Source organism: Microcebus murinus, chromosome 12 (assembly GCF_040939455.1).
Source record: "Microcebus murinus isolate Inina chromosome 12, M.murinus_Inina_mat1.0, whole genome shotgun sequence".
NCBI classification, from domain to species: Eukaryota; Metazoa; Chordata; class Mammalia; order Primates; family Cheirogaleidae; genus Microcebus; species Microcebus murinus.
In genome coordinates this window covers 27,494,034-27,510,678 of record NC_134115.1, presented here as the reverse complement: position 1 = coordinate 27,510,678, position 16,645 = coordinate 27,494,034, and the positions used below count along the sequence as shown (strand labels likewise).

Here is a 16,645-nt window from a genome sequence, read left to right as displayed (position 1 = left end):
ATTTGAGTGTTTCAAGTTAAAGTGTTTCCCTCGCAACAGGACTTACTCTTGCAGTTTATTCCTATAATCACTGCTTCATGTTCTCAATACATTAGAGACAGCAAGATTACCTATGGGGGTCTTTGGTGCTGGGTATGATGTGAACACATTCTCTTTTATAAAATGCTCTTTCTATCCAGGATTTCTGAGCCTGAAAAAAAAAATAAAAGAGGAAAGGTGAACATACCTCTAAATGTTTTTGATTAGAAAGCAAAATTTCATAATCATATAATGACCTAGTATATCATAAACTGAATTGAAATTGTGATTATTTCACACATAAACACTGCATATAATGAAATTGATTATTCCCAGAATCTGCTGATTAGGTTATTTAACATTCTAATATTGAAAGTTAAAGGAAATGACCATAATAAAAAAAAATGTCAGTGATGGAATCATACACAAATTCATAATGATTTTTGAAGGACAGAAAGACAATGCTATTTGCAGAGAAAATAAATTTGGAAGGATAGAATAGTATGTTTATAACCTTAGAGAAAGCAAATATTCAGTAGTGGGAAGAAATACATCTAAATAAGTACAAGGTTTCATGGTTGACACGTCCATTCGATTTTCCTTGTAGAAGGAAAGAAAAATTGCAGGAGAATTGCGTAACTCAAAAGCCCTAATATATCACCATGATTTTTCTAAAATCCAAATTAGCAGTGCTCAGGTACAGAGGGAAAAGAAGGAAATGGAAACATAAGGAAGATAAATGTCTTTTTCATAGTCCAAAATTTCACAGGTAATGTCTTTAGAAGGAAGAAAGATAGCACATTTTTTTCTGTTTGCATCTCGCATGCCTTTAAGCAAAGCATATACAACTCCCTAGAATGGGCATTGCTGGGACTATCCTCCCAGAAGCGCCGCCACTGAGATTAGATTCCCACACGGACAAAGGATGTTCCAGCAAACTGTTTGCTCATTGTTCCAAAGCAGTGTCCATCTTGCACCCCTCGCCCCTTCCTTTACCACACCTGAAATAGCGGAGGAGTCTCCCATGAAATCCAATAAACTGCTCAAAAGATTCCTTCTCTGAACACTTGAGATGGAAATTGCTAGAGCAACCTGTAATGTTATTTCTATGTGGTATCATCTCTGTAAGCCAGCATCAGTACTAAATTTGTATTCTCAAAATCTACGTAGGGCTACAGCACAGTGGAACTGTTTCTTTGGTCTGTCCCGATGGCCGGTGTTAACTGTTACAAGCCCCCATTTGTTGGCCATAAGTGGTCTTGACTCTGCCAATGACTCAAATATCTACAAAAGCTGTGCTCAGCTCCCTCATCTCTTCCCTCCCTCCTCTCTCACAATGGATGTCTATGCAAGTGTTTGGCCCTGAAGGTCGCAGTTGTTTAACAGTCATGGCAATGCACGTATCACAGGTAGCACCATGAGGGATGGTCGAGGGGCACCCTGTTTCAGTTGTGGTCGCAATCGGGTCCATAATTTCTGAATGTTCATGGATTGTCCCCAAGAAAAGGAGCACTCAGTCTGCCTTGGAGATCCTCAGGTCCAAGTGGGTCTCTGCATTTCATACCACAAAGGTAACATTTGCAGTTTTATTTGTCATGAAAAAAAAAATCCCAACGTCTATTCGCAAAGATTTTTCTTTTCAAACCTAGAAAAAACTAGTGGCTATATCTTTGCAACAGAAATGAGCTTAGCAGCATAGATAACCAATCTTTATCTTTGTAAAAATCCTGTAAGCTAAACTATTCATAGGCTGTGATTTTCTCTAGACACTGAATACTTTCATTGATAATATCTCTTGGCAGAAAGACGGCAAAATGTTCCTCACTGGACATCTGAAACCAACTTTTCCTACACCTTGGGGAGTGAAAAAGGGAGAATGTGCTTTTCTTTCTGTGTCCCAGTTTGGCCAGTATTCAGAAAGATCTTTTGAGGGAGCACCTGGGAATTTTAGGGAGCGCTGACCCATACTCCCTGAGAGAAAGCGGGAAACACTGTATCATGGATACAGTATGAGGTTTGCAGTTAGAAAAAGTGGTGTGAATGGTACTCTGTGGCTTGCAGAAAGTCACATCACTTCTTGGATCCTCAGTTTTCCTCATCTCTAAAATGGGCACAGCAGTAGTACCTAACACATAGTGTTGTTATTGTTTTGGCAGCTCCACACTTACACTCCAAGAAGAGGGACCCTTCCTGCGTCGATTCTGGTACTAAAAGTTTGGATGAACAGTCAGACGAGGGAACTATGAAATTGATGTAGCAAACCTGAACTAAACTGATCTTCCTTTGTGTTGGAGATAACAGGTGCCCAGAAGGCCTGGTTGGCCACTCACAAGGAATATAGAAAAGTTGTTTAATTTCTCTGAACCTCTTCTCTCACATGTGGATAATCATAGTTACTTTGAAGAGTTGTTGTGATGATCACACCAGACCATTCAGATAAAGTACCTGGCCCATAGCAGGAGCTCAGCAGGTGACAACAATGGTTAACATTGAGTAAGGGCACACCCTGTGCTTGGAGTTGTGCCATACGTGTATTAGCTGCATGCATCCTCGTAGGAACTCTGTGGGGGAAGCACTGTTATTGTATCCATTTTATGATGGATAAATGAAGAAATGAAGGCAGAGAGATGCAGCAAGTAAGTTTTAAAGCCAAGGTTGGAAGTTGAGCGGTCTGACACCAGAGTGCACACTCTTAACGACTCTGCTAAACTGCCCCTCCACGTTAGGTGTTATTGATATGAAATACTTTTGGTAAGCTCAATGCTATCCGAGCATGCCTGTGAACACCTTGGCATTTGGACAGAGTTGGACTTGTCTTAGAACTAGTTCACACTTGCATCTTTCTCCTCATTCATTCCCCATTTCCAGTCCTCAATCGTGCATTAATGAACACTCTGTCATCGGTTCTTCCTCTCTCCCTGGGGTAAAGGATGAGGCTGGGACCTCAGGAAGACATCAGACTAGGACAAAGAATTAAAGCCATTTTGATGGCTACAGCAAAGAAATGTAATCACAGGACTCCTAATTTTAGGAGTCATGGGAGGCCATGACAAATGGATTAAACTTTTCAAGGACACCTTCCTTATTTATCTTGCTCATGGATCCCAGCGTCCACTTGGAAGGCCCTGGAAGTTTTAGTCAAATGGTGTATGGTAAGAATTACTACACATGGATTGCCAACTTGTTTGTTAGCCTTTAAATATAAAGTAATTTGACTTGTGTACAGTTAGGCAACTTAATTACCTTCTCAAAGGGGAAAAGCTACCTCATTGTTAGCAAAAAGATTGAGGATCCAGTTTCTATTTCTTCTTATTAGCAGATTAACCATTTCCCTTGCTAAGGCACAGGAAATTGGGAGGGGAAAAAAAAAGAGAAACATAACATTAAAAAATCTTTCCATCAGTTATAATTAAATTGGATTCCTTTTTTGAGAAGGAAAGTATAATATATAATAGAAAGAATGCACGTATAGCATGTGAATTAGGAATTCTACGAAATAGCATGTGTAATTTTACTATGCTCTGTTGTGGTCTTTGCTTTAGTGTGCTTTTATTGAGATCTTTAATCTGTGGGAACAGATAATAGATTTTTTAAATTACCTTCTTCGAGAGGACATATCTGATGCATAATCATGGTTTAACTTGTTCCCTTACCTGATTTCCTTTTCTTTTGTTCAAAGACTTTGAACTACTCTGCATGAAGTGTTATACTTTGCTTCAACATCCAACCAAGTGAGTCCAGAATGGTTATCCTCATTATTAGAAGGCATGAAATAGTTTTGACATGCTGTGTTTCTAGCTGACCCTTTCATTCTCTCCAAATACAAAACTTTAACAGACACTGTGTCCTCAAATCTTTTCTTTTAAAATATGCTTAGAAAGTCTCATGTACTCTTAGAAAAGACAGCTTCTACAGCTCCTAGAAAATCACTTTTGCATGTTCTTTTCTAAAGGTAGAATAACCACGATGGAGTTTGTGAAGAACTGCTTTCTTTCCTGTCTGTCTGCATTATCGGTCAAGTGTGATGTGTAATAGGGAAATGTTTTTCAAAGGCTAATAATTAAAAGACATCATATTCAAAACAAAAATGAGGACACTCACATTGAACAAAGTATAATGATTACCCTTGAGGAATAAAGCAACCACTAATTTTGAAAGTTAAATATACAGTCAATAAAAGATGAAAATGATAGAAACAAAAAAAATCTATAAATAATGCTTTAAAAAGAAAAACAAGTCAATTCATTTAAACAGATTTCAACTCTTTTTTTACAAAGTTTCTGCCACCAATGCTAGTCCCCAAACTACTTTGAACCTTCTTACTATGCAGTCCCCACCAGCTACAGAATCAAGAACTTCTCTAGGTAGGAAGGGTTTACAAGTACATACACAGAGCGTGTGTTAAACCTGTCTCCGAAAAGCCTTGGAAAGTGCTACTGCAATCCCCTCTTTAGCAGGGCAAGTTAACAGAAGGAGAACAAACCAGACTAGTAATCGCAAGGTTAGAAAACAGAGTCCACTAACTTTACAGGAACAAATTACAAGAAACATTTCACCATGCTTCTCATTGCCACACTCTCTTGCTTCAAACGTATACCCTGTCTTCATCAGAACAAAACACCAAAGACCCAAAGGTACTGAATGCATATGTTCATTTTGCCCTTTCCCCCAACACCTCGGTTGGTGTTGGTCTTTGGTCTTTCTCTGGGCCCCCAGATCCAACAATGAGAAGTCGAACAAGAGAAAAGTTAGCTGAAATCATTTTACCTGACCACTGACTCTGGGTGCTGGCAAAGGCAGTCCCGGGAGCAGCTCCTGTTGCTTTCATTTTGCTGCGGCTGGGCTGGCCATCCCGTTAATAATGCTCTTATGACCGCCCACTGGAAAAAAAGTCACTTGCCAGGCTCTTCCCCCAAGAGACGTTTCAAGTAAGCAATGAACTTGGGCAGATTAGCCCCTTGGAATGTGCTGCTTCGGGATTAGCCTCACTAAGAATCCCATGGACATTCCCTCCCAGCCCTCAAACACTGCTTGATTTGAACATCTAATCTGACGCCAGAAGAAAAACAAATCCCCGGAGAGATCGGATTTAACTGGCACAAGTCCTAACAGGCTCCCCCCTCCCTTTTTCTCTTTCCATTTTCAGAGAGAAAGCTTGTGAAAGTGTGATAAGGTGTTCTGAGTTCTGAAAGTTCAACTTTCGAAAGCAAATCCTTCTAAAGTAACAGTGTATTAATGCTCTGAGTGGTTTGAGCACACAAGCGGCATTGTTCCACTGTCCCCAAAGAATGGAATGATAGCATTTCTTTAAAGAGGAACTGCTAAAAACTCGGAGTGTCTCAAAAGAATATTTTGGTCTCTGAACATGAGCCCAAGAAGAATAAAGCTGGAGTTTGCCAGGGACCTTCCATGATTTCTAAAATATCAGTAATAAAACTTGCCTGATCTAACTTCTCATCCTTGACAATTGCAAATGTATGATTAGAAACCTACATTCCCTGCTTTTTTTTTAATTACAGAAAGATGAGCTGTGACCACTATAGCACATGGATGCAGATTGAAAGTAGTATGTTTATCCAGGGTGGCCCAACTGAGAGATTCAGCTGGTATTCAGTCATGGGAAAGACTCTTTCAAACACCATCCAGGAGTGAATTTTTTAGATAATAGTTGTTCTTAACAAAATCGGTGAACAAACTGAGAAAGAAAATGGCTCAAATTTCAACAAGGGAAAAATACTTTAAAAAAAATGAATATATGAGCACTTCATCTCCAAAGGATTTATATTGTCCCACAGACAGAAGTTAGAGCTAAGAAGTGATATTCTTCCTTACAGCGAGTCTTGTGGACTGAAAATCTGTGAGGGCCACGGGGCTTGGATTTTTATTTTTTCATAACCTTCTGTCAAAGTGCCTAGCATGTGTCACGTGGACCCTCATAGTGGAAACTGAACTAGTTATTTCAGGCTCAAATTAGGTCGTGAGCCACCTCTTTGCCTTTCTGCTCCTTCCAGGATTGATCTCCTTCAAACTCCCAGGTTTTCTTTGCTCTCATTTACCAAGGTTTCCCCGGAGACAAGGGACGAACTACCTAGTCACTTTCAACTGAGGAAACATTACCATAAGCAACCCCCAAATGTGACGTCAGACTGAGCTTGCGCAGTAAACATGCAATGGAGGGAGACTCTTTGCCTGTCTTTGTGAGCTGGCTGCAGAACGTGTGCTATACATAACACACGTGCCCTTCCTTCTGTGCATCTTTAACACTCCTAACCATGTATTCCAAAGGGATCATCAGAAATGTAAGCCCACAAAGATGTTCGCAGCAGCATTATTTATAATACCTAAAAATTGGAAACAAATGAAAAGTGCATCAATAGGAGACTAAATAAACTGTTTAGTGCCATTTTGTGATCTCAATCAGGTTTCAGAAGACTACTTAGTCACACAGAGAAATAAACATTTTCATGTTGTTATATGAAACAAAGCAAGCCACAAAACAGTTAAGTGCAGAAAAAATTCAAATTTTAAATAGATCCAGAGATGATAGGGAGGAAATATACTAAGGTGGTAACTGTGGCTAATTTTTATTTTGTTCCTTTTGCTTTTCCATATTTTCCAGGGTTTTCTACTGTAACCGTATATTTGTAGTCAGAAAAAACTTTTTTCCAACTGTCAAGCTCTACCTTATGATACTAGGAGGTGATCAGGAACCAGAAGTTTAGGAAGTGATTAAGGAAGGAGAATTCAGTGAAAAGACAGAGGGCTCAGTGGAAAAGATTTGGAAAAGAAAGTTTTATAATGTGCGGGGTGAGTTTTCTGGAGAGGGAGGAGGGGGGCAGGGAGAGAAGAGCTAGGAAGCAAACACCTAAAAGACACACCGAGCTAGGAGGCTGTAGCGTGTCCTGAGACTAAACTAATTGGTTGTAGATAATCTTCCCAATGCACAATACATTTTAAAAATCCGGTTCTCTCAACTTCCTTCTTCACTAGATACTACTCCAACCCTTCATCTGAATTACTTTAAATCTTGAGTTCAATTACATACATACTGAGTCTTTAGATATTGCCCATGTATTATTTTTACCCGATTCTTTCTAGTCTTATTTGTGTTTTCTTTTTGTTTTTGCTTATTTTTCCATTCTAAAGAGAAATGAATACTCAGTAGGGAATAGAATATGAGGCACCCTCCATGAACGTTACACCAAGGACAAAAATATTGCTACCAGAACCCTGGGTATTTTGTTTAAGTGAAAACGGAAGCCCAAGGTGAAGTCAATGCAGCAATTTTTTCATAGGAGGTTGCAGATGATCTTCAGGACTCTTTGATTTAAGACAGTAATTAGCTCCAAAGAGACTTGTAGCTCTGGGCCACACTGTCCATGTGGATCTTTTTAAAATCTTGTGCATCACCCAACAGTGCAACTCCCTCCCGACAGGGAACATTACTAGTCTGTTTCAGATGTAGTTTAGAGAGAGTATAATTTGAATACTAATAAGAGGAAACCATAACTGTGGTTGTTTTCACTCCTATTTTAATGCAACGGCAGATACCTTATTCTCTTAATTCATCATTAAAGAATAATTACAGCTGAAAAGAATATACTAAAATGTTTCTATTGATATACAACTTAATTTTTAAAAAGTAAAATCAATTTTTTTTTACCAGTAGAAACCAGACTTTTGGCAAGCAAATGTATATTTCATTATTATAAAGATGTCCAAAGCATTTTTTTCTGTGATGTCCACATTTGATAACAATAACAATAACAAGAAGGGGCATGATATAAAGTAGGGGTTGGCAAACATTTTCTGCAAAGGGCCAGATGGAGACTATTTTAGGCTCTTTGTGGTCCATACAGTCTCTGCATTGATACTCAACTCTGCCATAAACAACGTGTAAACAAACGAGCATGGCTGTATTTTAATAAAAGAGGTGGTAAGCCGGAATTGGTGTGTGCTGGTCAATCCCTCATATAGAAAAAAGAGATGTGAATGATGGGATGTCAAGGGACTGGGTGATAATGGTCTTAAAATACAGCCTTTCATGGTATCGCCATGAACATGTCTTTGCTCTTCCTCAAGCATTTAGGGCAAGTTCTCCTTTAGGGGCCTTTGATCCCATTGTTCTTGGATCTAGACAGCTCCATACTCAGCTACCCCACAACTCACTCCAACACATCTGGACTACTCAGATGTCTTTCTAGACCATGCAATCTAAAGGTGCTGTATATCATTCTTTATTCCTTTATTTCCTTCTATTTTCCTCATAGCCCTTCACCTTCCCTGGCATTATGCCATGTCTTTTTTTATTTTATTTCAGCATATTATGGGGGTACAAATGTTAAGGTTACGTTTATTGGCCATGCCATGTTTTTGTGTGCTTTGTTTGTTTGTGTCTCCCACAAGCATGCAAGTTCCCGAGGACAGTGATTTTGTTCTGTTACAGATGTTGTCCCAGGACCTAGAACTGTGACACATGGCAGGCACACAGAGGACTCAGGCAAATCATCTGATCTCCCTGCACATCAGTTCTTCACCTGGAAAATGATGGCATCTGGTCAACTAGTGTTTCCCAAAAGGGGGGGGTTTAGGGTGGAAACCAGATGGGCATTTTTCTTTTAATAGTTGGGTTTATATTAACATATAATGGACAAGGGCTAGATAAACCTGCAATTTAACAAATACTATTGCTCGAGGACATAATTTTTCCTTTCTGGAGTTGTGAAAAAATGAGCCCCTCAATATTTAACAGATTTGAGTAAAAATGATTTGTAGATAAGAGAAGATCATGATGGTGTCACAAAAGTGACTGAAGGTTGGGAAACACAGGACCAGTCCCTCTTAAATGTCTCTTGGGGTTGTTGCTTTTATTCTAGTGCATGAAAATGAATGTATTGTGTTCTCTAATATTTAGAGTGGCCACTGACCTATAAACTTAAACAATGCTAGAGGACCATGACAAAGCCAGCTGCCTCCAGAGCACACTGCCATCAGCATGTTTTTTCTAAAACAATCAATTGTGCCATCTCCTGATCTATACCCTTCGGTGTCTCCACCCTCTGATCCCCAGCATGGTCAGCTCAGCATTTAAAGCCTTCAGGACCTGATTCTGGAAGTATCTTTATTCAAATCTCTTCATTTCTCTACGAACCTTCACACACTTATGCTCCAGCAAACCAAATTATTGATTGTTCCCTTAATGGACCATGTCGTTCTACACTTGTCAACCTTCAAATATGTTGTCCCTTCATCTGGAACACTAAGTTCTTCCTCTGCACTTTGGTGCATGCCTCTCTGTTGTTCCAAACCCTGCATAAAGCATTGTGTTCTTTGAGGGGCTTGGCTGACCTCTCATTATATTCATATTTCAATATTTCTAATCATACATTGCCACTTTCCATGGCAAATGTACAAAACTCTACATCTACAGAATTATGGTATAACTAGTGTTCTGTAGCCTCGCCAAGGACACTCCCCTTCTTCCTTCTTCTATTTTTAACATTGCTTCTAGGGGAATATCAATTCCTCCTGCCTAAAATTCACCCTTAGGTGAATAATATTTCTGTGGACTGAAATTGTTTGTACTACAATTTATTTTATAGCCTCTTAAACTTAAATTATATATACCTTAACATAAAGTTAAATTTTATTTTTATCACCTGGTTGGGAAAAGATTCTATAAATTATGCTTTACAATTATAAATGAAACTTATCTTTGATCAATAGGTCATGCTGTGTAAATTATACTTAAATACATTCAGAATTTTTATGTAGAATTCTACATAGACATTTTCATAAATAATTTAAAAATATGTCTTTGTGTTTCTTTGGAAATTTATTTCTTCCTTATGACATAATTAATCATCACTTGGCAATAATACATTATGTTTATAAAGTATTCTACAGTTCACAGAATGCTTTTTTATATAGAATTTTGTGCAATCTTCATGATAACTCTGTAAAGTAGATAATAATAAATTTCGAGTATACAAATAAGAAACTGGGGCTTATACAGGTTGAACATCATGCCAAAGTTATACATCAACCTTAGTCTTAGCCTGATGAACCCAAAGTTCTTTTGCTTCCATTAGGATATCAAGAGCCCTGCATCCCTTGTACTCTGGTTTTAGGAGTGCTGAATGATGTTTCTTCTTTGTGGTAGAATAAGTGCATGTTAGTCATTCTATTCTTAATAAAAATATACACACTTCATCAAGTTTAAAAGACTATGAGGAAAAACTGAAATAAGGATGTAGGTTTTTATTTCAAAAGTGTGCTATTTTATGGTCAGGCATTAGCCATCTGTTTCAGTACAATAGCTGTGTCTACACACAGTGACTTAAAAACTTAAAAGTCACACAAACACACTTAGAGACTTTACTGCCTTTGTCAGCCAAAAACATAACAGTAGTGTTGGCCCTATGAAACTGGTATACTTCTTAAAAGAATAAGAATAGGATAAATTTTACTTGAAGATGGAGGAAATGAAAGAAAAGATGATGACCAAAAAATACTATAAGATTGAGGCTTCATGTTGTCCTCATGAGCCACAAGTTTCATAGAAACAGTGCCACTGTGATAATGTCAGTGAACAGAGGCTTTTCTATATTCATGGAGGCCATGCTCGTGGAAAATAGAACTTTGTTTTCTGTAAAGTAAATTCAGAGCTAGAGCAACATGATGATGTCATCCTTTAAGTCCTCGATTCTGTTTACCTTCCACAACTCATTCTGACCTTGTTAGGAGCCAAAGAAATCTGCTGAGTCATAAAATTGGCACAATTTTGTTATGTAGAAATGTGGAATTTATGTGACAGGCAATGTTGTGGATTCACAGGCTGATTTTAATGCTGTTTACCTCTTTTTCCCTGGAAGGACAAAGATGCTGAGAAAAGCAGAAGGTGAGAATGGATAAATAGCTGCAATAGTACTTGTAGTAGAGTTGTCACATCTGGACTAACTACAAAGAAATCATAGTCTCTCTCAGCCTCTCTCTCTCTAGATATATTTTTAATTTTTATTATTTTTATTTTCTTTGTCATCATTCCTAACTATCTTAAGGTATTCTGGGTAAAAATACTGATTTATTTTATTCAATAGGTGATTTCAATTCCAAGGTCAAATTCTTTATTCTCACCAGGTACAGACTGAAATTGAGGATTTTATTTCTGAAATCCTGATTTTCTTTATCCATTGAAAGCAGTAGGAAGGCAGAACCTGGTGGAAGCACGACTGAGGAGTCTAAAGGTATATATCCTAGCCATGAGTTGTTGACAACTAGGCGTGTGACCCTAGAGAAGTGACTTAATCTTAGTGATCTTCAAGGTCAGCCCCAGTCCCGACAGTCAGGGTTCTGGGCATCAGAACCACATAGCTTTGTTGTCAGTCCCTCATTGCTGTGTACAAAGTTAGGCACAGAAGCTTTTTGAAAATAAGAGATTTTTAAATTTAAATTTTTGCAAATTCATAGAACTATTATTCTTTTGATAACTAAACAAACAAAAATGTACAGCACAAAGTTTTGTGTCTATTAAACACAAAGTTTTGTGTCTACTAAGCACAAAGTACATAAGGAGATTTGAATTAGTAAATAATCCCTGAAAGAATTCTCACCAGACTCCAGTCATTTTTAAGAATGCCCCTGGTTGAGCAATTCTGCACATGTGCAAAATTCTATTTCAATAAGACTTCAAATATTAAGACATTATTACAATTCATTATTAGCAACTCGGCATTTCCAGCTCTACCACTGAGAGAGTTTTCAAGAGCAGAACTTGGTATTCACTTGCCTTCATCCCCTACCAAATGATAAATCAAATCTTGATCAGCATTCAAGTCAGAATATGCAGAGACTCCCTATGATTTGTAAATTGGTTTTTTTTTTTTTAACTAATCATCAAGAATTATTTAACTGGAGGGACTGAAAACAAATCAATCCCATTTGTATCATCAGAAGTAACTTACAAGCAGACAGCCCCAACAATATAAATATAACACTATTCCTATTACTCTTTGGAAATGAAAAATTATTAGGTATTAAGTTAATGCAGCATAAATGCATTTCTGTCTGATAATCATATTTCTCTGTCAAGTTACTAGATTGTTAGGTAGAAAATAAAGCCACCCGAATAAATGCAGCCTCTGGTTATATTGCTCTAATATTACAGTTTTAAGGTTGTTCAAGGTTATTAGGCTTAGCTTCAAAATATTGTCAATGTCTTTCCCTACAACTCACTACCAAAGCCTGTTTCATATTGATTCATTCTTACCTTAGTATGTTAATTTAAAATATCTCTGGAAGATTTTAGGTCCTAGAAGGTACTAATACATATATTAACTTTCTCTAAATACATTAACTTAAATTTAATGTATATAGAAATGAATATAAATTCAAAAGTAAGTGTGAAGAATTTTAGTAGGATCACTATACATTATGTATATCACATCACTGTATACCTCATAAATATGTATGATTATGCATCAATTAAAAATCTTTTAAAGCGTAAAAATTAAAAAAAATTTCAATATAAAAATATTTGATGCAAAAATGAATTTCTGGTAGCAAGATTATTCTGAGAGAAGCCATGCTAATTTTTAAAAGAATACTGTTCTCGTTTCTTAACTTGGCTCCCCAAATCCATTCTTTGACCAGCAACAAGTTACCTTTTTTCCCCCCTTTAATTAATAGACTTTATTTTTTAGAGCAGTTTTAGATTTACAAAAATTGAATAGAAAGTACAGTCTCATATACTCCTTCCCTCCATCCCTCCCCACAATTTCCCTTATTATTTAACATCTTGCCTTAGTGTGGTATAATTGTTACAATTATTGTTACACTGATATATTATTAATATTATTAACTAAAAATTCATAATTTACATTAAGATTCACTCTTTGTATACTACAGTTCTATAAGTTTTGCCAAGTACATACTGTCAGCTATCCATCATTGCCATACAGAATAGTTTTACTAATTATCTTTTAAAATGATGAATTAGCTCATGGCATTCCATTTCCCCAACCACAAAAATCATTCAGTGATTTCCTATTACTTCTAGAACAGAATCCAGATTCCATCATGGGTCTCAGAGTCCTTTCATAGTTACATCCCAGCTCCCATCTCCAAAACTCTCTCTCTGTCAAGTTGACCCAACTCACTACCTCCAGCCCCACCAAACTTCTTTCAGATCCTCAACTGCTCCAAATAAAAAGATAGAAGAGTAAAAAATGTCATGTTATAAGTTAATTTTTAATTTGAAAGCTATTTGTTGAAGCAAATAATAGTCATAACCTAGGGTGGGGGGTAGAGGGGATTCATAGGCAACTTGATATTTCAGATGTAAATTTTTCTAAGTAGCAATATCAGAACACCTCTTTCCCAGGAACTGAAAGTTCCCTCCACATTTATTTTATTTGATAATGTGATTTATCCTAAAGATTCCTATTTTACACACAAGGGATGAGTGTGATATTATTTTGGAAGTAAGTTAATTATAAAATCATTAATCACTGAGAAATCATGGGATATTTCTCCATAATTTCCATAAGGACCAAGTATCCTTATTTGTCTGTCAATTTAAACCTCAAACCCTAAGTTTGCAAGATCTCTTAGGTTCCTTCAATATTTAGTAGATAATTAAATTCTTCCTAGAAAATGATACTTTGTTTCTACCTGGTGATATAACTGCCAAAGAAAAATGATAACGCACATACACACACACACACACACACACACACACACACACACACACACATGCACCCATGACATTCCTGACTCTAGGTTCTGTCTAAACTAGAACACTATTTGTGACTCTTAAAACTGTCTCCATTGATGAAGGCATATGATAGAATACTGGTTGACCCCCTAAATAACATATTTCTTTTGTATGAACAATTATTCCTTTTCCCTTTTATTTTTTTTCTTTGAGTACCACATGGAACACTGCTGTGTACATTATTGTTAAATACTGACTCTGCTTGAGGCCATCATAGATTAAGAACAACGATGAAATATGGGACTCATATTCACCCACATACATGTATGTGCCTTATCTTACTTCAGATCCCAATGTTAATTGTTTGAAAGTGAATTATTATGAAAATGGGCATGCATTTTTACAAATGTACAAATCTAATATCTCACAGGAGAACACCAGGTAGAGGAAACACTTCACTGTGCTTCCAGTTCTAATGCAGAATTCTTTAAACAATCATTATGAATGAAAAGGCAAACAGAAGCTTAGCTGTGGAGTTGCTAATTGTAAATCATTAAGGTTGATCAACCTGGAGCTCCAACCTTAGTCATTACATGGAGAATTTGAAAATGAGCAATCAGAGCTGTATTCACTTATTTTTTAATTAATCCACTCACGCATTTAAAAAATATCTGTTGAAAACCAAACTGTGCAAAGCTCTTTCAGTTTCCAAGGAGACACAAATGTTTACAAAGTCCTCTTCTCTGCTTTTAAGTTTATGCTGAATTCTAGAACAATATTTCTCAAATGATTTGTGGTAAACAATCTTTTTTGTTGTTGTTGTTGTTTTTAATTTTCAATCCGTTACAAACTGGTAATTTTGTAAAATGCCATAAAGTGATCAAGCACTTGGATTCTGTGGCAATGGAAAATTGCTGTATAAGTTTCTAAATGGTTATTCTTAATTTTTATACTCTTGTCATTCACAAATGGTTTGTGGGCCAGTACCAGTTCATGAACCACAAGGTGCTAATCAGTGTATAGTGCACGGTACGGCAGCATCAGCAGTGTCTGGGAACTTGCTAGAAATGTAGATTCTGAGGCCCCACCCCAGACCAGCTGAATCTGCCCTGCATTTTATAAGATCCCTAGATGATTTCTTTACATCGAAGTTGGAAAAACACTGTTCTGGAGGGAAATCAACCAGATGCAGTAAAGGCTACAATAATATTTAATAATTATAGCCGTTGCAATATGCCCTGCATTGGCCTACTTATTTTCATGTATTAACTAATTTGGACTTCATCACAAACTTGTGAAGTAGTGCTTTTATTATGCTCATGTCGCAGGTAAGGACACTGAAGCCTTAGAGGTTAAGCTACTGGTTCAATATCACAGAGCTTAAAAGCAGAACACATTGGATGTAGTGACACAGAGAAGTAGAGACACAGGCCAGGGGTGCTCAGAAGAAGGAAGACCCGTTTTGGCCAGAAGAGGTATTTGAGTTGGGCCTGGGACATAGTTGGTTCTCTTAACATAGAGTGATTTTTGTTGCATTTCATTGAATTCAATAACTTTTGTCTTGCCCTATTTCCATAACTTCGGGGAGGTGTTTTCAATTTAATTACCTGTTCTCGTACTTTCTGCTTTTTAAGATTTAGCTTAAATTTTTCCTTTCTCACCCTGTTTTTCCTAAATCTTTACAATGAAAAGTGTTTGTTGCCTACCCTGAGCTTCCAAGCACTTTGTTCTTTCTCCCACCCATTAACACTTTCTATCCCAATTAATAGTATGCAGTTATCCTATATCCTCCTGCTATCCTCTAAGCTCATTTAGGGCAGGGACCATATTTATTATTTTTAGCCTTCTCCCCTAACGCAAGTGCCTGGCATCTGGTAAAACCCCAATAAGCATTCATTAAAAAAATGGGTAGTATTGTACAGTTATCAAGAAAACAGATCATTCAACTGTGGATGGAGCATTCTTTAAGATGTTCATGAATGGAACACCTTGCTCCATTAGAATATTTTCCTAATATGATCTGCATCTGTGAAACTGTCAAGCCTTAAAATACTGGGCAAAATGCAACTGTCAGTGTTAAAGTATTGCCACTCAACTGAGAGATTACATTGAATCATATGTGCAATGCATGCTCCATGTGCACACACACAGACATGTGCTTTTTATTTTAGAATCTGGTAGACACACTCCAAGTTTTGAATTTATAAATTCTATATTACAGTAATGTGCTCTAAAACACATAAAAATGTATTAAATCTCTGCTCTTCCTTCTGTGGGCATTATAGCCTATTAACTCGTTTGAACGATAATGGGATCCACACTATCATTCTCGAATGTCTTCAGATTACTATTTCATGGTCTAAGAAAAAAATCTTAGGGAAGCTGTGGATTTTCAAATGCTATTTTTGGGATATACAAAATCTTTTCTTAATATCAGTGGATGTCATTTAAAGTCAGCCATTTGTTAAATAGTATAATTGCTCATCAATTATGTTTTCTCACTGAATTTAAATCACATGTTATACCTTCCCTTTGCTCAAGATTTCCCAAGCCTTAGAAAATACAGGTTGATGCAGAGTATCTAAAAAATAAGTTAAGCCAACACAATTCAAGATAACAGAGACGATTGGATTTTATCGCCTAGATAGCTCTTAAATGATGGTCCTTGTTAGCTTTTGTCTTATCCAAAGAGAAAATTCTGCATTTTCTACATCAAAACAATAAAAATTGTGCCAACAGAAAACTAAATGGGTTGATTTCAGTTGGCATTTGCATGAGTGTATAGTCGCATGCACCTTGGACAGGTTTAAATGATTAATTAGTCCATAAATTTGAGGATGAAATCCTGAAATGCTTTGTTCAGCTTAATTTTATGGCTCCCTGTCTGTGTGTTCTTAGATGCACATCTGAACT

At 37.0% G+C, this 16,645-nt stretch overlaps 1 protein-coding gene across 10 annotated transcripts in view; it reads right to left on the bottom strand.

The window, feature by feature from the left end:
* Positions 1-16,645, bottom strand: part of TRPM3 (transient receptor potential cation channel subfamily M member 3) — a 529,331-nt gene that overhangs the window by 284,734 nt on the left and 227,952 nt on the right. For 7 of the 10 annotated variants that reach the window (XM_020289309.2, XM_076008638.1, XM_020289312.2 and 4 more), the window contains exon 2: positions 111-190. In XM_020289309.2, the coding sequence (XP_020144898.2) occupies positions 111-190 (80 nt within the window). Of the gene's footprint in view, positions 1-110; positions 191-4,785; positions 11,502-16,645 lie in introns of those variants that run through there. The other 3 variants (XM_076008637.1, XM_012782344.3, XM_076008639.1) reach the window with 3 other exon arrangements.